At 38.7% G+C, this 24,569-nt stretch overlaps 2 protein-coding genes across 4 annotated transcripts in view; both read left to right on the top strand.

Moving 5' to 3' along the window:
• Positions 1-13,020, top strand: part of clasp2 (cytoplasmic linker associated protein 2) — a 178,680-nt gene extending 165,660 nt beyond the window's left edge. Inside the window, exons 39-45 of the mRNA XM_062047295.1 lie at positions 2,031-2,172; positions 2,243-2,423; positions 2,491-2,684; positions 2,749-2,877; positions 4,708-4,914; positions 12,086-12,202; positions 12,286-13,020. Of these exons, the coding sequence (XP_061903279.1) occupies positions 2,031-2,172; positions 2,243-2,423; positions 2,491-2,684; positions 2,749-2,877; positions 4,708-4,914; positions 12,086-12,202; positions 12,286-12,360 (1,045 nt within the window). The 3' untranslated portion in view covers positions 12,361-13,020. The remainder of the gene's footprint in view (positions 1-2,030; positions 2,173-2,242; positions 2,424-2,490; positions 2,685-2,748; positions 2,878-4,707; positions 4,915-12,085; positions 12,203-12,285) is intronic.
• A 2,299-nt stretch (positions 13,021-15,319) lies between these two features.
• Positions 15,320-24,569, top strand: part of ubp1 (upstream binding protein 1) — a 58,131-nt gene continuing 48,881 nt past the window's right edge. The window contains exon 1 of one of the 3 annotated variants that reach the window (XM_062047293.1): positions 15,320-15,579. In XM_062047293.1, coding sequence (XP_061903277.1) covers positions 15,443-15,579 — 137 coding nt within the window. In that variant the 5' untranslated portion in view covers positions 15,320-15,442. Of the gene's footprint in view, positions 15,580-15,705; positions 16,664-24,569 lie in introns of those variants that run through there. The other 2 variants (XM_062047292.1, XM_062047294.1) reach the window with 2 other exon arrangements.

Here is a 24,569-nt window from a genome sequence, read left to right on the forward strand (position 1 = left end):
TCATTACTCATCGCCATCGTCAAAGTATGCTGGCTGTTAACATTAACATGACAACGATACAATGATAGTGTTAAGTACTTGCAATTTAGCAAATTGTGCATGTATTACCATGTTGGTAATACAATACCATATTTTACCAACGATAAAAATTATTTCGCGGAATTTGTTAGGTAAAAGGCAGTTAAAAAGTTGAAAACAGTTCAAAGTCTCATGCTGGGTTTAAAGCCAGTAGGTTTTGAGAAGGGTCTTAAAGGTAGACAAGGAAGGGGCCTGTCTCACATGGAGAGGGAGATTGTTCCAGAGTTTGGCGTAAATAATAGCGTTTTTTGGCTATTGGCTATAATGGTGTTATTTTTTATTCAGTAACGAGTAATCTAATTAGAACACTGTGCCCATCGTTGCAATGCTGTGTGTGTGTGTGTTTGTACGTACACATATATGTATGTGTGTGTGTATATATATGTATGTATATTAGGGCTGCAACTAACGATTAATTTGATAATCGATTAATCTGTCGATTATTACTTCGATTAATCGATTAATAATCGGATAAAAGAGACAAACTACATTTCTATCCTATCCAGTATTTTATTGGGGGAAAAAACAGCATACTGGCACCATACTTATTTTGATTGTTTCTCAGCTGTTTGTAAATGTTGCAGTTTATAAATAAAGGTTTAGTAAAAAAAATAAATAAATAAAAATTTTATTGAAAAAAAAAACAACCTCTGCGCATAGCATAGATCCAACGAATCGATGACTAATCGGCAACTCTTTTAATAATCGATTTTAATCGATGTAATCGATTAGTTGTTGCAGCCCTAATATATATATATATGTGTGTATGTATATGTGTGTGTGTGTGTGTGTGTGTGTATATATATATATATATATATATATATATATATATATATATATATATATATATATATATATATATATATATATATGTATATGTATATATATGTATCTGTGTATGTGTATGTGTGTGTATATGTATGTATATATATATATATGTATGTATGTATATGTTTGTATGTGTGTGTGTATAATTAAACATAACAAGGAGTGAATGGATCAACAATGTCTTCATAATCAAAACGCAACGGCAAGCGGAACTGTCACACGTGGCAGTGTGTCTAAGTCCACAGCAAATCCCTTTTTCTTTTCAGAGTGGTTTTGTTGGGGTTTTTAGAACAAAATAGGCAAAACTTGGTGAATGTCTAGACAAGAAACACACTGAAGCACTAAGAAGTATCGACTAAGTAATCGATTGCGTAAACAGAATGTCCTGTAAAGGGGGGGGGGTGCTGCCTTTCCACAATGGCTGTGCCCTAATGCCTACAGCGGCACACATAATGAATAGAAGGTTCATACACAAAGAAAAGTTTGCAAATGGTGAAATAAAGAAAACGTATCCTTTATATGGCTTTCCTCTTAATTTACAAGTAAATGTACAAGCAATGCTCAGCTTCCGTTATGGCAATGAGTCCGAGAGCGTCTGCACAGTTAGGAAATCTGCTATATCAGGGGTCGGGAACCTTTTTGGCTGAGAGAGCCACAAAAGCCAAATATTTCAAAATGTATTTCCATGAGAGCCATATAATATTTTTTAACACCAAATACAACTAAATGCGTGCATTTTTAAGTAAGACCAACATTTTTAGAGTATAATAAGTCTTTTATTCTTTTTAATAACATTGTTATTCTAAAGCTAACTAATAATAAATAAAATACTTCTTACCATTAATTCGACTTTTTGAACAGGTGCGATAGAAAACGGATTGATGGATTAAAATGCATGAGAATGTTTTATAATTTCAACGTTATTTTTAACATTGTGATTACCAGCGGAATTATTCACTACTTATTGTGTTAAGCAATGTCAGCTAAGATTTATCTGAGAGCCAGATGCAGTCATCAAAGGAGCCACATCTGGCTCGAGAGCCATAGGTTCCCTACCCCTGTGCTATATCAAAGGCAAAAGTTTCAAGATGGTGGTTTGGTCCTCCCTCTGTGTTCTGCTGCAGTGCATTCGACTACGACACGGAGAACATGAACTCCGAAGACATCTACAGCTCGCTGAAAGGTGTCACCGAGGCCATCCAGAACTTCAGCGTGCGCAGCCAAGAGGATATGAACGACCCGCTCCAGCGGCGCGACGGGGACGAGGTGAGGACGCTCAGGGCTGGAATTTCCCAATGCGCTCGTGACACAACCTGACGGTAAGAATGTCGTGCAGGGCGGCAGCGGCTTGGAGTCGGTGGACGGCGGCCGCATGGCTCTGGACAACAAGACGTCCCTCCTCAATACGCCGCTGCTGTCCTCCAGCCCGATGGAACATCGCAGGCTGCTGATGGACTCTCCCTTCAAACACAGCCGCAAAGATAGCAGCCTGGACGACTCAGAGCAGCACACAGACGGTACAAAACTCGTCTTTTTTCTTCCGCCGTGTTTGTCGCGGCCTTCATAGTTCCTGTGTGTGCGCAGACAGCAGCATGGCCCAGTCGGAGCTGATGGCCGAGCTGCTGAAGGAGCTGTCCAACCACAACGAACGCATCGAGGAGCGCAAGGCGGCGCTGAGCAAGCTGCTCAAGCTGATCCACGGGAACACCCTGCAGGTCTGGGACGAGCACTTCAAGACCATCCTGCTGCTGCTGCTGGAGACCATGGGCGACCGAGAGGTACGCCATCCCGGCTCGAGAATCCGCAGCCCACCACGATTCCAACCCTTTGTGTTCTTCCCAGCACGTCATCCGCACCCTGGCGCTGAGGGTTCTGCGGGAGATCCTCAGCAAGCAGCCCTGGAGGTTCAAGAACTACGCCGAGCTCACCATCATGAAGGCCCTGGAAGCGCACAAAGACCCCCACAAGGAGGTGATTAATTCACCCGTTCATCATATACTGTATATCAGGGGTGCTCACACTTTTTCTGCAGGCGAGCTACTTTTCAATTGATCAAGTCGCGGGGATCTACCTCATTCATATATATAATTTATATTTACTTATTTATGAAATATATGTTTTTGTTAACAAGTTAAAGGTGTTTAATGATAATGCAAGCATGTTTAACACATATAGTTAATATTGTTAATAAATGAATGGTGTTTAAAGATAATACAAGAATGTTTAATACATATTGTTAACAAGTTAAAGGTGTTTAAAGATAATGCAAGCATGTTTAACACATATAGATTCCTTTCTTTCATGAAGACAAGAATATAAGCTGGTGTAATACCTGAGTCTGATGACTTGCATTGATAGGAATCAGACAGTAGTGCTGATAACGTCCGCATTTTCAAATAGAGGAGAAGAAAAGTTCCTCCTTTCTGTCCAATACCACATGAAAGTGGTTGGTTTTTGGCATCTTATTTGTCCAGCTTCCGTACTCCTTTTGTATACACTTTACAAGAAATACATTGGCGGCAAACTCCGTAGCTTGCCAGCTTGTGCACGCCAGCTTTCTGAGACTCTTATGTTGTTAGCGCAGGCAGGATGAAGCAGCGCTTTTATTGTGCAACTGTGCAGTCGGTCTTTGGAGTTTTGACGACAGGTACGGCGTCAGTCTGTTGAAATAAAAAGAGTTTCTCGCCTTCCTGTCGGTAATTTTTTCTTAATAATGAGCTGGCAGCAACCAGAGTCATCTCAGAAGACCCTCGAGGTGCCGTGAATGTCAATCAAGTGACGAAAGTGACGTCATAGTGAAGATTTATGATCGCTCATTTTTAGGACTATTTTTTTAATGCCTGGCTGGGGATCGACTGACACACCCTATGCGATCGACCGGTAGATCGCGATCGACGTAATGAGCACCCCTGCTGTATATATAATATGTAAATATTACATGGCGTAACGTTAGCTCATTTTGCGGTGTGCGTGTTACGGACAGCAAAGCTCTGTCTGTCTGTTATTTCACTTTACCTTTTTCTGTGTTGATTGAGCTGTGTTGAAGCAGCAAAAAAGGACATTATGTTAAATGAAGAGTTTATGTCTCTAATAGTTGATATAATAATGTAAGTGCATCATTAAGCCTACATGAACTCCATGGTGTTCAGGGATGAATAATCTCTCCTATTGCTATTGTACTATTTTTTTCAGCTATAGTTACATTAATCTTTAGTAATGCAGCAGCCTAGTTTTGAATGGCAGGGTCCCTGCTGTCACATGTTGATAAAAATATAACATTTACATAATAAAAATCAACTACAGGCTTCCCAAATGCTGTAATAAATTAAGCATGATGAGTTGACTTGAAACTGTTTAATGTTGCACTTTTTATATGTATAGAAAAGTTTTGTCATTTCATTTAATCTGAGCAACAACTTGAGGCAGTTTAATGTTGATTAACGTGGGCAGAATTATTATAGTGTTCCCAATGTTAAAAGGATAAAGCCATTGTTTACAAATTTGGTAAATAAACAACAAAAGCATGTATATTTTGTTGTTTTCTTACTGTACCGAAAATGAACCGAACTGTGACCTCTAAACCGAGGTACGTACCGAACCGAAATTTTTGTGTACCGTTACACCCCTAGTATTTTATATTGCTACTACGGTACATTTTTTGTCTCCTTTATACCTTTTTGTTTTCGCCCTCTTTTTGTGCCCTTGTGTGCGTTATCCTTTCCATCCTTGTAACTGAGCGACTGTGCGGAACAATTTACATTGTGGATCAATAAAGTTTGTCTAATGTTGGTACGCCCGCAGGTGGTACGAGCGGCGGAGGAGACGGCGGCCATGTTGGCGTTGTCCATCAGTCCGGACCAGTGTATCAAAGTGCTGTGTCCCATCATCCAGTCGGCCGACTACCCCATCAACCTGGCAGCCATCAAGATGCAGACCAAGGTGGTGGAGAAGATCCCTCGCGAGAGCCTCGCCGGTCTTTTGCCCGAAATAGTGCCAGGACTCATACAGGTACGCACTCTCACCTGTTGCACCTGCCTTTCAATACCACCCCCTGTTCAATTAGGAACATTTCTGTGGCTGTAGGCAACTCCTGGTGGGTTTTTTTTTATATTAAAAAAAATGGTTTGACAAAAACAGACTTATCTTTGAATCACAGTAAAACTAAAATAATGCTATTTGGTAACAGTAGAAGAGAGCATCATACACGAATACAAATAGACATTGACAGGGTAAAAGAAACCAGATTTTTGGGAGTATTAATAGATGATAAAATGAACTGGAAATCTCATATACAAAATATACAACATAAGGTGGCAAAAAACATTTCAATAATGAATAAAGCAAAATACGTCCTGGGCCAAAAATCACTTCATATTCTCTACTGCTCGCTAGTGTTACATAGCTGAGTTATTGTGTAGAAATATGGGGAAATAACTACAAATGTGCACTAAATTCGTTAACCGTGTTACAAAAAAGATCAATTAGACTCATACATAATGTTGGATATACAGAACATACAAACCCTTTATTTGAGTCAAAAATATTAAAGTTTGATGATTTGGTAAAATTGCAAACAGCTAAAATGATGTACAAAGCAAACTATAACCTGCTACCAAAGAATGTACAACAATTCTTCTCAACTAAAGAGGAGACATATAACCTTAGAGGAAAATCTAATTTAAAACATTTGTATGCACGTAAAACACTTACAACCTTTAGCATATCAGTCTGTGGAATTAAATGATGGAATGGATTAAGTAAAGAAGTTAAACATTGTACTGATATTATCCAGTTTAAGAGGTTGTTCAAATTAATAGTGCTTACAAAGTACAAAGAAGAATTATGAAAAATACTTTCAACATTATTAAAAATAAGATATTCTTCATCTCAGTTTGTTAATGACTGACTTAATTAATTACATATTACGAAACTGTTGTATTACTCATTCACGGATGTCATTTTATTATAAAAAGGTCAGTAAATTAATGTATATATTTGTAAACGCTTTGAAGTGGGAAAGGGGTAGGATTAAATAAGCTTTGCTTCTTCCTACTCCTTTTGAAGTTAAGTTAAAGTAACAATGATTGTCACACACACACTAGGTGTGGTGAAATTGGTCCTCTTTCGGACATGATGTAAAGAGAAATGATATGAAATTGTGTGATGTATTATGCTGTTCATGTTCGAAATAAACTAAAAGAAAGAAAGAAAAGAAAGGCCACAAGAAGACAGTAGCTGCATGCGCTTTAAAATGTTGCTACGCAGCTGTTGGCGAACTTCTTGCGTGTTACATTGTCGTACTTTTCTTTACACATTTACTCCATTACAGTGGTTTTCCAACTTGTTTCACCAAGTACCACCATAATGACCCACATCATCGTAGTAGGCCTAAGTATTCAATAAAAACAAGGCAGATGATTCATTTAACAAGCATATTTACGTTTTTGGCCACTGTAACATTACACACAGTTTGAACAGTAACACTGTTTGAATATAGGACAATTAAACACTGTACTTTAATAAAGGCTTAGTGGCCACATGCGTGGACAGCACCTTTTAGCTCTTATTTCCAAAATTGTGTACACTACTGAATTGGGGTCTTATGGCCGCTTATGTGGACACTTATACTGCCATCTGGTGGTGTCAGAAGAGTATAACATACAATGGAATTTGGGGAAAAAAAGTGTAAAAATGAGAATTAGCATGTCACTAAACATGAAGTACACGTTTGTGTACTTATGGACTAAGTACATCATATCAAAAGATGATTCTTAGTTTTTATTCTAATTAGGGTCCAATAAGCCCAAATAGCAAAGAGAAATAAAAAAAGCATGTAAACAAACAGCTTGGGCCTTAAGAGGTTAATTAAGTGATTATTTGGACGTCACACGTGGGACGGTTTCGTGAGTAGGAAAAGTTTTAGTTATATTGTGAAACTTAGAAATGTTGCTTGGAGTGATGAATGAAGAATCCATACGAGTAGAAACGCAATGGACGATTAGAAGACAGAACGTGGCGTGGCGAAGTTGGGAGAGTGGCGAGTGCCAGCAATCTGAGGGTTACTGGTTCAATCCCCACCTTCTACCATCCTAGTCACGTCCGTTGTGTCCTTGAGCAAGACACTTCACCCTTGCTCCTGATTGGCCCTGGTTAGCGCCTTGCATTGCAGCTCCCACTATCAGTGTGTGAATGTGGAAATAGTGTCAAAGCGCTTTGAGTTCCTTTAAAAAGGTAGAAAAGCGCTATACAAGTACAACCCATTTATGACACTTGTACTTCTGGCTCAAAGCTTAAAACAGCAGGAAACGCTGCAGAAAATTGCCCAGCAGCCCCTGCAGTGAGTAAACTCGTCCAAAAGATGGCGCCGTAGCATAGACAAGAACACACCTTTCCAATGTCTTTGCATGCGTTTTATCAAAACTATTTGCATTATGGCCGTCAGCATAGAAAAATACATAGATTATCCTTACCGTTTTACAAGCCGCAGGGCTCGAAGCGCGGGGGGAAAAGTAGCGCCTTATAGTCTGGAATTAACGGTGTTTAATAATTTCCTGTTTGTTTAGATATTCACACAAAGCTTGGATTGTTGGCAGAGAAATCTTTTCCGCCATTTTCACGTCCGTCCCTTGATTGAATGATGAAACAATGAAACTTGTTGCGCTGCTTTAATGACCCGCGCTGTGAAGCCTGTCGAGGGGCTCCATTGTTGCAGTAGCCAAAACAAACAAACTGGGACCGCTAAGGCATCGGCAATGGATGAATAAATTGAAGTTTTGACGGGAAGGCAGAGGAGACGTGCTGCAGGAGGGAGAGAAAGGGGGCGTGGCCGTGTGAGCGCTGCAGTGGGGGAAAAAAGGGGAAAACTTTTCTCATGCTGTACAAAAGGGCTGGTGCTTGATTATTGGTTATCTACTACTCTACTTCACTATTTATTTTTGTTTACTCAATATTCTATCATTTGTATATATTTTTAATGGTTTTTACTCACATAATTGAAAGAAATTGTCAAACAGACTGTACATCAAATGTGCTGTTCTCTCCCCCCCCCCCCCCCCCAACAAGTAAATAACAATTAATAAATAAAGTAAGAAACCACAGACAGAAGTCAACATAAAACCACAGACAGCTGCATTCCTGAATGGCCTTAGAGCAGGGGTCACCAACCTTTTTGAAACCAATAGCTACTTCTTGGGTACTGATTAATGCGAAGGGCTACCAGTTTGATACACACTTTAATAAATTGCCAGAAATAGCCAATTTGCTCAATTTACCTTATACTCTGTTATTATTAATAATTAATTATATTTATCTTTGTGGAAACACTGATCATCTTAATGATTCCTCACAATAAATATATATAGAAACAGATAAATATCAATATGCAACACTTCATTTTTATGTTTTCTCTAAGTGCACATTTTTCAAATTGAACATTTTCAAATGATCACTTCTAAGACAGTCTTGTGATATCACAATATCCCATTTTAACTAGCTAGCCACTAACATTGTTTAACAAATCATGAATTACTTTGCACCATGTTTGTACAAATAATAACTCATGTAAAATACAAAAGTAAACTCTCAAATTTTTAAATAAATCATGTCACACTTTGAACTGGACACCAAATCTGTTATCTGTTTCTTTGTCAGTTAGTGGGAAGCCTGGCATTGCATAGGTATATGTGTTTAAAAATCCTAAAATCATTTTTAAGGTTGTATTTTTTCTCTTAAATTGTCTTTCTGAAACTTATAAGAAGCAAAGTAAAAAAATAAATGCATTTATTTAAACAAGTGAAAACCAAGTCTTTAAAATATTTTCTTGGATTTTCAAATTCTATTTGAGATTTGTCTCTCTTAGAATTAAAAATGTCGAGCAAAGCGAGACCAGCTTGCTAGTAAATAAATAAAATTTAAAAAATAGAGGCATCTCACTGGTAAGTGCTGCTATTTGAGCTATTTTTAGAACAGGCCAGCGGGCTACTCATCTGGTCCTTACAGGCTACCTGGTGCCTGCGGGCACCGCGTTGGTGACCCCTGCCTTAGAGAGATAAAGCAACCCGCAAGCACACAAAATGCTCATCAACCACCCACATTCCAATAGTGATTCAATCGGAGTTCATTTGGAGATCAGTTTCTCCGCAAAGCACCCCACAGTTGTTGAATCTTTGCAGAACAACCGTTCGATGTCAGCCTAATCTTCTCCAGTTTGAGGAAATACAGAACATCTTTAATCCAGCGCGTGTGTGGCAAGGGGGCGCTGTTGTCTTCTAGCCAACAAAGTAGTCCATGCCAATTATTTTTGGATTCGTTAAAGGTAGATGACTGAGGTGCTACTCCAAATAGTCCACTTAGGGGAGATCATTTTTTAACGGCCCGCGGCACATCCTAAAAATATAAGTTTTTTAAAAACCATAAAAAAAGTGGAATAAAAGAGCAAAAAGGTGAAATGTAACGAGGAAAAGTTGCATCGTTGACTCTAATAACAAAGTCTGTTTTTTTTCTTTAAAACCTATTAAAGGTTCCATTACTTCACATCAATTATTCCACTTTGAAATATTTTCTTGGGAAATTATTGCATATTTTGTGTTTCTCATAATAAAAAGGAAAAAAAGAACAAAACACACAAATAATAAACCTATAATCAACGGATAACTCTGATGTTGATCTAGAGATGGAAATAAAATGTCTGATTTATTTGTAACACATTTATGAGTGGGGCCTTTTTAAATTCTTGAGAATCTTAGTGGGATTTTTTTTAAACTGTCATTGTTAAAAAAAATAATGTTATGAATTATTGACCTGTTGAAGGCTAAAATTACTTGACATCTAATATTCCACTCTGTTTGGTGGAAATTGTTGCATATTTTGTGTTTTTGCCATAAAAAGGACATACAAAAATAATACAACTAAAATTTTATCAACAGAAGATTTATTTATTGGAATTTATTTTTATTTTTTTAAATTCCAAACCTAAAAGGGAACTGCACTTTTTGGGAATTTTGCAATTTTGCCTATCGTTCACAATCATGAGAGACAAGAAGACAAAAGTTTTGTTTTTTTATTCTAAGAATCGGTTAGTTTTTGGTGGCTAGCAATGCAGCTAATGAGACCAATTAATTATACCTCCAAATCACTTTTAAAATACATTCAAAAGCTGTCTACAATACTTCATTTACGTTCCGTAACCTGTATAATACCCAAACTGTAGCAACATTGTTCTTGTATGAACGAACACAGACAAACTCTTTTTCTAGCGTAATAACACAGCAGCATGCTTCGGGATTAGCCGTAAAATCTTAACTACCGCAAGAGATGAGCTAGCTTCTACATTAACAGGAAATGCGTTTTGAGTTTGTAATGCACAACACCGCGATAGGACACCAATTTGTACTGACTGAAAAACATGAACATTCATATTACAGTATCTGTGAAGTATTATTTCATGTTTTGTTTGTACACAGCTAACCAGACAGTGTATGTACTGTAGTTGTAATAACACACATGACTTACTGCCTGTGTAATGTACAGTATCAAAGTGTCACTCATTCGATGGACAGTTGGGCTTCTGGTCCAGCTGGCCAGGGCTGTTTTTTCCGGTTTATTTGGGTAAGCACTCCATTTGTCGAAATAGCATGGCTTCAATTTCCACATTTTGCCGCTTCGAGTCACTTTCACCTCACTCTCTCGGCTTCTGTCTGCTCCAACGTCTCACCCTTACTTCGTGCTGGCTTCTAGAAGCAGTAGTTCATCCTCCGTATACTCAGCTTCAAAAAGACAAGGTTGTGAATCCTCATTTGTCAAAAAAAATAGCCGTCTTCGTTGTTTTGTTACCGGATCTGCCACGATTAGAAAACACTTGTTTGATTCCGGAAGTAGGAACACGCATGTTGTCAAAAGTCAGACTTGCGTTACTATGGAAACGGAAATAAATGCGCCGAGGAATTGGTTCCGGCAATGAATAAAATGATAAATAGGGTAAATATTGTACATATTACATATTGTTATGAAGGTGTCTGTTTAGTTTCGGCATTGAATAAAATGATAAATAGGGTAAATATTGTACATATTACATATTGTTATGAAGGTGTCTGTTACTACATTATATATATATATATATATATATATATATATATATATATATATATATATATATATATATATATATATATATATATTATATATATATATATATATATATATACTTGCAGTGTGTATATTGTACATATTACATATTGTTATGAAGGTGTCTGTTACTACATTATATATATATATACTTGCAGTGTGTATATTGTACATATTACATATTGTTATGAAGGTGTCTGTTACTGCATTATATATATATATATATATATATATATATATATATATATATATATATATATATATATATATATATATATATATATATATATAATATATATATATATATACTTGCAGTGTATATTGTACATATTACATATTGTTATGAAGGTGTCTGTTACTACATTATATATATATATATATATATATATATATATATATATATATATATATATATATATATATATATATATATAATATATATATATATATATATATATATATATATATATATATATATATATATATATACTTGCAGTGTGTATATTGTACATATTACATATTGTTATGAAGGTGTCTGTTACTACATTATATATATATACTTGCAGTGTGTATATTGTACATATTGTTATGAAGGTGTCTGTTACTGCATTATATATATATATATATATATATATATATATATATATATATATATATATACTTGCAGTGTATATTGTACATATTACATATTGTTATGAAGGTGTCTGTTACTACATTATATATATATATATATATATATATATATATATATATATATATATATATATATATATATATATATATACTTGCAGTGTGTATATTGTACATATTACATATTGTTATGAAGGTGTCTGTTACTACATTTTATATATATATATATATATATATATATATATATATATATATATATATATATATACTTGCAGTGTGTATATTGTACATATTACATATTGTTATGAAGGTGTCTGTTACTACATTATGTGTATATATATAAATAATTAAATAAATGCAGTGTGAATATTGTATATATTACATATTGTTATGAAGGTGTGGACTGATGGTCCACGTGTTCACACAGGGCTATGACAACTCCGAGAGCAGCGTGAGGAAAGCCTGCGTCTTCTGCTTGGTGGCCATCTACGCCGTGATCGGGGAGGACCTCAAACCGCATCTCAGCCAGCTGTCCAGCAGCAAGGTGGTCCTCCGAGCCGGCACATGTCGTCAAAGTAAAAGCCACGCTCCCTAACGCCTCCCCTTTGTCCTCCCTCTGTGCCGCAGCTCAAGCTGTTGAATCTCTACATTAAGCGCGCCCAGTCGGGCTCCAGCGCCAGCGACCCCGCCGAGGGCCTATAGGGGGAAGGCGCCCTCTTCTGGTACTGCAACCCCGCCGCCTGTTTTGTCGTCGTCGGCTCACGCGCGCCAAGAACTAAAATACATGGGCACACTTGTGGACTTGAGTCTGGACTTGACAGTGACACATTAACCCGCTGCCCCTCCCCACGAGTGACGCTTGTCAAATACATCCTCCACTCATGGATTATGAAGATATAGAAATGTCCGTCCTCCACCACCTCATTGGCGTTACCACACCCTCTCTCCCTCCCCGAAAAGTAGCTCACTGGACTTTTATTTTGGCGAGTTTACTTTATTTCTCCCCTAAAAGTAAGGTGCCTGGTTTGTTTTATTCCGTGGAGTCAAAATCCATGTGACAAAATGTCCGCCCCTTTCAGGAAGTACACAAGAAAAGGTAGCCCATTTTATAATGATTACAATATTCAAATGGAATATGCTTTTATTTGGCTCCTCCCCCTCAGTCACCTGAGAAAGGTGTAGGAATGTATGATTTTATTCCCTTCCAACATCATGTCCCCCGCTCAATTCTACTTTTATTATTATTATTATAACTCGCTCGTGTCTTTTATGTAACATTTTCACTCTTTATTTTGGCTCCTGACCCCCCCACCCTCATGTGTATTTACAAAATGTGCTTACCATAAAATAAAGAACTCGTTCAGATCATCTTGTGAAGTTCCGGTGCAGCAGAATCATCAATCAATCAATCAATGTTTATTTATACAGCCCTAAATCACAAGTGTCTCAAAGGGCTGCACAAGCCACAATGACATCCGCGGTACAGAGCCCACATAAGGACAAGGAAAAACTCACAACCCAGTGGGACGTCGATGTGAATGACTATGAGAAACCTTGGAGAGGACCGCATATGTGGGTAACCCCCCCTAGGGGAGACCGAATGCTATGGACGTCGAGTGGGTCTGACATAATATTGTGAAAGTCCAGTCCATAGTGGATCTAACATAATAGTGAGAGTCCAGTCCATAGTGGATCTAACATAATAGTGAGAGTCCAGTACATAGTGGATCTAACATAATAGTGAGAGTCCAGTCCATAGTGGATCTAACATAATAGTGAGGGTCCAGTACATAGTGGATCTAACATAATAGTGAGAGTCCAGTCCGTAGTGGATCTAACATAATAATGAGAGTCCAGTACATAGTGGATCTAACATAATAGTGAGAGTCCAGTCCATAGTGGATCTAACATAATAGTGAGAGTCCAGTACATAGTGGATCTAACATACGGTAATAGTGAGAGTCCAGTACATAGTGGATCTAACATAATAGTGAGAGTCCAGTCCGTAGTGGATCTAACATAATAATGAGAGTCCAGTACATAGTGGATCTAACATAATAGTGAGAGTCCAGTCCATAGTGGATCTAACATAATAGTGAGAGTCCAGTACATAGTGGATCTAACATAATAGTGAGAGTCCAGTCCATAGTGGATCTAACATAATATTGTGAAAGTCCAGTCCATAGTGGATCTAACCTAATAGTGAGAGTCCAGTCCATAGTGGATCTAACATAATAGTGAGAGTCCAGTCCATAGTGGATCTAACCTAATAGTGAGAGTCCAGTACATAGTGGATCTAACATAATAGTGAGAGTCCAGTCCATAGTGGATCTAACATAGTAGTGAGAGTCCAGTCCATAGTGGATCTAACATAATAGTGAGAGTCCAGACCATAGTGGATCTAACATAATAGGGAGAGTCCAGTCCATAATGGATCTAACATAATATTGTGAGAGTCCAGTCCATAGTGGATCTAACATAATAGTGAGAGTCCAGTCCATAGTGGATCTAACATAAAAGTGAGAGTGCAGTCCATAGTGGATCTAACATAATAGTGAGAGTCCAGTCCATTGTGGATCTAACATAATAGTGAGAGTCCAGTCCATAGTGGATCTAACATAATAGTGAGAGTCCAGTCCATAGTGGATCTAACATAATATTGTGAGAGTCCAGTCCATAGTGGATCTAAGGTAATAGTGAGAGTCCAGTCCATAGTGGATCTAACATAATATTGTGAGAGTCCAGTCCATAGTGGATCTAACATAATAGTGAGAGTCCAGTCCATAGTGGATCTAACATAAAAGTGAGAGTGCAGTCCATAGTGGATCTAACATAATAGTGAGAGTCCAGTCCATAGTGGATCTAACGTAATAGTGAGAGTCCAGTCCATAGTGGATCTAACGTAATAGTGAGAGTCCAGTCTATAGTGGATACAACATAATAGTGAGAGTACAGTCCATAGTAGATCTAACATAATAGTGAGAGTCCAGTCTATAGTGGATATAACATAGTGGAGAGTACAGTCCATAGTAGATCTAACATAATAGGGAGAGTCCAGTCCATAGTGGATCTAACATAATATTGTGAGAGTCCAGTCCATAGTGGATCTAACATAATATTGTGAGAGTCCAGTCCATAGTGGATCTAATGTAATAGTGAGAGTCCAGTCCATAGTGGATCTAACATAATAGTGAGAGTCCAGTCCATAGTGGATCTAACATAATAGTGAGAGTCCAGTCCATAGTGGGCCAACAGGAGACCATCTCGAACGGAGACGGGTCAGCAGCGCAGAGATGTCCCTAACCGATGCACAGGCGAGCGGTCCACCCCGGGTCCCGACTCTGGACAGCCAGCACTTCATCCATGGCCACCGGACCTGTCCCCCCCCCCCCCCCTCCACAAGGGAGATGGGGGCAGAGGAGAAAAGAAAAGAAGCGGCAGATCAACTGGTCTAAAAAGGGGGTCTATTTAAAGGCTAGAGTATACAAATGAGTTTTAAGATGGGACTTAAATGCTGAAAGCATTTGTAGTAATACTAGCAGTGGGTGAGCGGTGTTGTTGTCAGAGTCAGCAGGGTGTTTCTTATGCAATGAGGCGGGTCTCCCCCTCCCCTCCTGGAGCCAAAATAGCATGGCTCGGAGTCTGCAGCGTCCAGGGTCCGCTCGGAAGGTTCAATCATTGACCAGCTTGGACCGGAAGCTCGGAGGAGGAGCAGCAACCGCAGCATCAGGGCCTCCACGCTGCGGCCCTGCAAGGCAACGTCCGCCGCCGCGGACATGAGCTCATGTTCGGGTCACACAACTGGCCCGGTTCGGCAGTGAGGCCGCCGGCGTGGGACACCATGTTGTTCTGGCAGCCGTGCACCGAGAACTTCCGAACTCCCGTGCAGAGACTCGACGACGGCGCCGGAAGTCACACACGGTACACTTTATTTTTTTATTTATTTTTATTTTTTTTTGTATTCGTGCATGTTATTTACGCTGACCGTGTGAATTTTAATAGGAAGCGTTAACGAGTTTGCGAGTTGCTGTCAACTTTTTTTTTGCCGAGTGTATTGTCGTTGCAAAGTGGGCGGGGCGCGGGGGGTGACGCAAAGGCACACGATTGGCTGACGGCGACGTGCTCGGCCCCTGATTGGCTGGCCGCTCCCCCTGCATCCCTGGTCGAGGACAGGCGGAGGGGAGCCATGTTGATGCCTGCGCTTGTGGTCTCTCTGAACGCTTCGAGGACGGCGGGCGAGCCGACGCGGTGACCGGGGGCAGCGCTATGAGAAGAGGGGGAAGAGCCGGGGCGGCACCGGGAGCACCGGAGGGACGTGCGAGCCTTTAGTAGGACCCCTCCACCCCCCTCCTCCTCCTCCACCCTTCCCCGGACATCATCATCATCACACAGCAAAGCAAAAGGAAGTTGATGCTAGTTAGCTCGTTAGCTTGGGTGGGGATGCACCCCGGGATTACCTCCACCCAACTCCCGTGGCCACTTTGTTTTTAACCGTCCCACATTGACGTGACCAACCGAAAAAACATTTTCTTTTGAAGCGCCGCGAACCTAGTTAGCTTGATATGGTTCTCCGAAGCTAGCATGCTAGTTAGCATGTGACAGCTAGCTCCGAGTCACGACCGTCTTTTTTCTCTCGTTTTCCGGGTAAACGTCAAGTTCATCACCGCCGAGGATGTAGCCCCCCAGTGCGGGCATGGAGATCCGTCCCGTGTCGGAAGAAAGCATTCTCTTCTCCTGGCTAGCTTGCCGAGCAGCGAGCGCCTAAGTTTGCTGGGCTGCGGACTTCCTCGCCTTGTCCGTCCCCGTCCTCCTCCTCCTCCTCCTCGGCTCCCACCTCCAAGCAAGCTGGCGGCCCCCCAGTGGAAGCCGACGACAAGGAGCTCGGGCCCATGGCCTGGGTGCTCAAGATCGACGACGCCACCATCGAGTCCGGGCTGGTGCACGACTTCGATGCCAGCCTCTCCGGCATCGGGCAGGAGCTGGGGGCTGGAGCCTACAGCATGAGGTTAGACCCCCCGGGGCTGTGGGGTGGGTTCAGGCGGCTTTAGTACGACTTTAGTGGCCTTGCAAAACTGGTGTGTGTGTGTGATGGATTCTCTTTGTTTTGGGATCGGTGCTCGCCATCGTCGCATTTTTAATGTCGCCCTCATTCTGCTGGGACATACACTATTAATTGGTTCCTCAAAAGGAGCACCCTTTCATGAGTCATGTGCTCCCAAAATCTGCCCACGAGTGTCGCGTTTGTGCCAAGTTAAACCCAATAAACACTACACACGCAACACATGAAATATGTTAAAAATGACAGGAAACAGGAAGTGTCAATGAGACCACCCCTTCTTTTCATCGCAAATATGACAATAACACTGCCGTTCTTTACTGCTACGTAAACCCCCCATCTTGTCATAATCTCCCCAAACTTGTCCCAAACGTTTGTCATTTGTCATTACAGTTTTTGTTATTAATGTGTTATTAACGTGTTATTATTCACAATCTCCCCAAACTTGTATTAAATGGTTCCTCTTTTCATCGCAAATATGACAATAACACTGCCGTTCTTTACTGCTACAAAACCCCCCCATTTTGTCATAATCTCCCCAAAATTGTCCCAAACGTTTGTCATTTGTCATTACAGTTTTTGTTATTAATGTGTTATTAACGTGTTATTATTCACAATCTCCCCAAACTTGTATTAATTGGTTCCTCTTTTCATTGCAAATATGACAATAACACTGCCGTTCTTTACTGCTACGTAAACCCCCCATCTGTCAAAATCTCCCCAAACTTGTCCCAACCGTTTGTCATTTGTCATTACAGTTTTTGTTATTAATGTGTTATTAACGTGTTACTATTCACAATCTCCTCAAACTTGTATTAATTGGTTCCTCTTTTCATTGCAAATATGACAATAACACTGTTGTTCTTTACTGCTACGTAAACCCCCCATCTTGTCATAATCTCCCCAAACTTGTCCAAACGTTTGTCATTTGTCATTACAGTTTTTGTTATTAATGTGTAATTAACGTGTTATTATTCACAACCTCCCCTAACTTATTAATTGGTTCTTCTTTCATCGCAAATATGACAATAACACTGCCGTTCTTTACTGCTACGTAAACCCCCCATCTTGTCATAATCTCCCCAAACTTGTCCCAAACGTTTGTCATTTGTCATTACAGTTTTTGTTATTGTGTAATTGTCGTGTAATTATTCACAATCTCCCCAAACTTGTATTAATTGGTTCCTCTTTTCATCGCAAACATGACAATAACACTGCCGTTCTTTACTGCTACGTAAACCCCCCATCTTGTCACAATCTCCCCAAACTTGTCCCAAACGTTTGTCATTTGTCATTACAGTTTTTGTTATTAATGTGTTATTAACGTGTTATTATTCACAATCACCTCAAACTTGTATTAATTGGTTCCTCTTTTCATTGCAAATATGACAATAACACTGCCGTTCTTTACTGCTACGTAAACCCCCCATCTTGTCATAATCTCCCCAAACTTGTCCCAAACGTTTGTCATTTGTCATTACAGTTTTTGTTATTGTGTAATTGTCGTGTAATTATTCACAATCTCCCCAAACTTCTATTAATTGGTTCCTCTTTTCATCGCAAACATGACAATAACACTGCCGTTCTTTACTGCTACGAAAACCCCCCATCTTGTCAAAATCCCCCCAAACTTGTCCCAAACGTTTGTCATTTGTCATTACAGTTTTGTTATTAATGTGTAGTTAACGTTATTATTCACAATCCCTCCAAACTTCTATTAATTGGTTCCTCTTTTCATTGCAAATATGACAATAACACTGCCGTTCTTTTCTGCTACGTAAACCCCCCATCTTGTCAAAATCTCCCCAAACATGTCCTAAACGTTTGTCATTTGTCATTACAGTTTTTGTGTAATTATCGTGTAATTATTCACAATCTCCCCAAACTTCTATTAATTGGTTCCTCTTTTCATTGCAAATATGACAATAACACTGCCATTCTTTATTGCTACGTAAACCCCCCATCTTGTCATAATCCCCCAAAATTGTCCCAAACGTTTGTCATTTGTCATTACAGTTTTTGTTATTAATGTGTAATTATCGTGCAATTATTCACAATCTCCCAAACTTCTATTAATTGGTTCCTCTTTTCATCACAAATATGACAATAACACTGCCGTTCTTTACTGCTACGTAAACCCCCCATCTTGTCATAATCTCCCCAAACTTGTCCCAAACGTTTGTCATTTGTCATTACAGTTTTTGTTATTATTGTGTAATTGTCGTGTAATTATTCACAATCTCCCCAAACTTCTATTAATTGGTTCCTCTTTTCATCGCAAATATGACAATAACACTGCCATTCTTTACTGCTACGTAAACCCCCCATCTTGTCATAATCTCCCCAAACTTGTCCCAACCGTTTGTCATTTGTCATTACAGTTTTTGTTATTGTGTAATTATCGTGTAATTATTCACAATCTCCCCAAACTTCTAGTAATTGGTTCCTCTTTTCATCGCAAATATGACAATAACACTGCCGTTCTTTACTGCTACGTAAACCCCCCATCTTGTCACAATCTCCCCAAACTTGTCCCAAACGTTTGTCATTTGTCATTACAGTTTTTGTTATTAATGTGTTATTAACGTGTTATTATTCACAATCTCCTCAAACTTGTATTAATTGGTTCCTCTTTTCATTGCAAATATGACAATAACACTGTCGTTCTTTACTGCTACGTAAACCCCCATCTTGTCATAATCTCCCCAAACTTGTCCCGAACGTTTGTCATTTGTCATTACAGTTTTTGTTATTAATGTGTAATTAACGTGTTATTATTCACAACCTCCCCTAACTTATTAATTGGTTCTTCTTTTCATCGCAAATATGACAATAACACTGCCGTTCTTTACTGCTACGTAAACCCCCCATCTTGTCATAATCTCCCCAAACTTGTCCCAAACGTTTGTCATTTGTCATTACAGTTTTTGTTATTGTGTAATTGTCGTGTAATTGTTCACAATCTCCCCAAACTTCTATTAATTGGTTCCTCTTTTCATCGCAAACATGACAATAACACTGCCGTTCTTTACTGCTACGAAAACCCCCCATCTTGTCAAAATCCCCCCAAACTTGTCCCAAACGTTTGTCATTTGTCATTACAGTTTTGTTATTAATGTGTAGTTAACGTTATTATTCACAATCCCCCCAAACTTCTATTAATTGGTTCCTCTTTTCATTGCAAATATGACAATAACACTGCCGTTCTTTACTGCTACGTAAACCCCCCATCTTGTCAAAATCTCCCCAAACATGTCCTAAACGTTTGTCATTTGTCATTACAGTTTTTGTGTAGTTATCGTGTAATTATTCACAATCTCCCCAAACTTCTATTAATTGGTTCCTCTTTTCATTGCAAATATGCCAATAATACTGCCATTCTTTATTGCTACGTAAACCCCCCATCTTGTCATAATCTCCCCAAAATTGTCCCAAACGTTTGTCATTTGTCATTACAGTTTTTGTTATTAATGTGTTATTAGGGTGTTATTATTCACAATCTCCCAAACTTCTATTAATTGGTTCCTCTTTTCATCACAAATATGACAATAACACTGCCGTTCTTTACTGCTACAAAAACCCCCCATCTTGTCATAATCTCCCCAAAATTGTCCCAAACGTTTGTCATTTGTCATTACAGTTTTTGTTATTGTGTAATTGTCGTGTAATTATTCACAATCTCCCCAAACTTCTATTAATTGGTTCCTCTTTTCATCGCAAATATGACAATAACACTGCCATTCTTTACTGCTACGTAAACCCCCCATCTTGTCATAATCTCCCCGAACTTGTCCCAAACGTTTGTCATTTGTCATTACAGTTTTTGTTATTAATATGTAATTAACGTGTTATTATTCACAACCTTCCCTAAGTTATTAATTGGTTCCTCATTTCATCACAAATATGACAATAACACTGCCGTTCTTTACTGCTACGTAAACCCCCCATCTTGTCATAATCTCCCAAAATTGTCCCAAACATTTGTCATTTGTCATTACAATTTTTGTTATTGTGTAATTATCGTGTAATTATTCACAATCTCCCCAAACTTCTATTAATTGGTTCCTCTTTTCATCGCAAATATGACAATAACACTGCCATTCTTTACTGCTACGTAAACCCCCATCTTGTCATAATCTCCCCAAACTTGTCCCAAACGTTTGTCATTTGTCATTACAGTTTTTGTTATTATTGTGTAATTGTCGTGTAATTATTCACAATCTCCCCAAACTTCTATTAATTGGTTCCTCTTTTCATCGCAAATATGACAATAACACTGCCATTCTTTACTGCTACGTAAACCCCCCATCTTGTCATAATCTCCCCAAAATTGTCCCAAACGTTTGTCATTTGTCATTACAGTTTTTGTTATTGTGTAATTGTCGTGTAATTATTCACAATCTCCCCAAACTTCTATTAATTGGTTCCTCTTTTCATCGCAAATATGACAATAACACTGCCATTCTTTACTGCTACGTAAACCCCCCATCTTGTCATAATCTCCCCGAACTTGTCCCAAACGTTTGTCATTTGTCATTACAGTTTTTGTTATTAATATGTAATTAACGTGTTATTATTCACAACCTTCCCTAAGTTATTAATTGGTTCCTCATTTCATCACAAATATGACAATAACACTGCCGTTCTTTACTGCTACGTAAACCCCCCATCTTGTCATAATCTCCCCAAAATTGTCCCAAACATTTGTCATTTGTCATTACAATTTTTGTTATTGTGTAATTATCGTGTAATTATTCACAATCTCCCCAAACTTCTATTAATTGGTTCCTCTTTTCATCGCAAATATGACAATAACACTGCCATTCTTTACTGCTACGTAAACCCCCCATCTTGTCATAATCTCCCCAAACTTGTCCCAAACGTTTGTCATTTGTCATTACAGTTTTTGTTATTAATATGTAATTAACGTGTTATTATTCACAACCTCCCCTAAGTTATTAATTGGTTCCTCATTTCATCACAAATATGACAATAACACTGCCGTTCTTTACTGCTACGTAAACCCCCCATTTTGTCATAATCTCCCCAAAATTGTCCCAAACATTTGTCATTTGTCATTACAGTTTTTGTTATTGTGTAATTGTCGTGTAATTATTCACAATCTCCCCAAACTTCTATTAATTGGTTCCTCTTTTCATCGCAAATATGACAATAACACTGCCATTCTTTACTGCTACGTAAACCCCACATCTTGTCAAAATCTCCCCAAACTTATCCCAAACGTTTGTCATTTGTCATTACAGTTTTTGTTATTAATGTGTTATTAACGTGTTTTATTCACAATCTCCCCTAACTTATTAATTGGTTCCTCTTTTCATCGCAAATATGACAACACTGCCGTTCTTTACTGCTACGTAAACCCCCCATCTTGTCAAAATCTCCCCAAACTTGTCCCAAACGTTTGTCATTACAGTTTTTGTTATTAATGTGTAATTAATGTGTTATTATTCACAATCTCCCCAAACTTGTATTAATTGGTTCCTCTTTTCATCGCAAATATGACAACACCGCCATTCTTTACAGCTACGTTTGTGCCGTAATGGTTTTTAAGTTAGTCTAAAATGTATTTTCTGACTAGTGATGTCATCCAACCCCATCTTGTCAAAATCTCCCCAAACTTGTCTCAAACGTTTAACATTTGTCATTACAGTTTTTGTTCATGTTTAATGAATGTGTTATTATTCACAATCTCCCCAAATTTGTATTAATTGGTTCCTCAAAAAGAGCATCCTTTCATAATTCTTGTGCTCCCAAAATTGCGTTTGTGCTAAATTAAATCCAAATAAACACTATATACTAGGGGTGTAACGGTACACAAAAATTTCGGTTCGGTACGTACCTCGGTTTAGAGGTCACGGTTCGGTTCATTTTCGGTACAGTAAGAAAACAACAAAATATAAATTTTTTGCTTATTTATTTACCAAATGTGTAAACAATGGCTTTATCCTTTTAACATTGGGAACACTATAATAATTCTGCCCACGTTAATCAACATTAAACTGCTTCAAGTTGTTGCTCAGATTAAATAAAATGACAAAACTTTTCTTCTACATATAAAAAGTGCAACATTAAACAGTTTCAAGTCAACTCATCATGCTTAATTTATTACAGCAATTGGGAAGCCTGTAGTTGATTTATTATGTAAATGTTATATTTTTATCAACATGTGATAGCAGGGACCCTGCCATTCAAAACTAGGCTGCTGCATTACTAATGTTTAATGTAACTATAGCTGAAAAAATGGTACAATAGCAATAGGAGAGACCAGTCATCCCTGAACACCATGGAGTTCATGTAGGCTTAATGATGCACTTACATTATTATATCAACTATCAGAGACAGAAACTCTTCATTTAACATAATGTCCTTTTTTGCTGCTTCAACACCGCTCAATCAACACAGAAAAAGGTAAAGTGAAATAACAGACAGACAGGGCTTTGCTGTCCGTAACACACACACACACACACCGCAAAATGAGCTAACGTTACGCTAAAACAGAATTAGCCTTCACTTCAAGCCAGGACTGCGAGCGAGCTGAGCTGCCTTTTATATTTCTAGAAGGTCAACGGGCTCATAGTGATGTTACTAGTAGTTGACTGGGAGGTGTTTATTATCATTTGGGGAGAGTCCGCTGCCTGATGCTTACCTGCTAAACGCTAAGCACTGGCTACATGCGCTCTGAATACGCACTGCTGATTGGCTGTTACCGCTCTGTTTGTAACCAATCAGATGGTTGTGTGGGTGGGACAATGCTGGGTGCTGTGTACTGACGGAAACAGAGGCAGAAGGAAGTGGAGGCGGCTACTTAATATGTTCGTGTGGAAACTCGTTCGGTACACCTCCGAACCGAACCCCCCGTACCGAAAGGTTCAATACAAATACACGTACCGTTACACCCCTACTATATAGACAACACATGAAATATGTTAAAATTGACAGGAAACAGGAAGTGTCAATAATGTCGCACCCCTTCTTTTCATGGCAAATATGACAACAACACTGCCATTCTTTACCGCTACGTTTGTGCCATAACGCTTTTTAACTTACCGGTAGTCTAAAATTAATTTTCTGACTAGTGACGTCATCCAACCCCCCCCCCCCCCCCATCTTGTCAAAATCTCCCCAAACTTTTCGCAAACGTTTGTCATTTGTCATTACAGTTTTTGTTATTAATGTGTAATTCACATATTCACAATCTCCCCAAACTTGTATTAATTGGTTCCTCAGAAAGAGCATCCTTTCATAATTCATGTGCTCCCAAAATTGTTTGTGCTAAATTAAACCCAAATAAACATTATACACACAACACATGAAATATGTTAAAAATGACAAGAAACAGGAAGTGTCAATAATGTCGCACCCCTTCTTTTCATGGCAAATATGACAATAACACTGCCATTCTTTACTGCTATGTTTGTGCCGTAACGGTTTTTAACTTAGTCTAAAATGTATTTTCTGACCAGTGATGTCATCCAACCCCCCCAACTTGTCAAAATCTCCCCAAACCTTTGTCATTACAGTTTTTGTTATTCATGTTTAATTAACATGTTATTACTCACAATCGCCCCGAACTTGTATTAATTGGTTCCTCAAAAAGAGCATCTTTTCATAATTCATGTGCTCCTATAATTGCGTTTGTGCTAAATTAAACCCAAATAAACACTATATACATGAAATATGTTAAAAATGACAGCAAGTGTCAATAATGTCACACCCATTCTTTTCATGGCAAATATGACAATAACACTGCCATTCTTTACTGCTATGTAAACCCCCCATCTTGTCATAATCTCCCCAAACTTGTCCCAACGTTTGTCATTTGTCATTACAGTTT

Source organism: Entelurus aequoreus, linkage group LG05 (assembly GCF_033978785.1).
Source record: "Entelurus aequoreus isolate RoL-2023_Sb linkage group LG05, RoL_Eaeq_v1.1, whole genome shotgun sequence".
NCBI lineage: Eukaryota > Metazoa > Chordata > Actinopteri > Syngnathiformes > Syngnathidae > Entelurus > Entelurus aequoreus.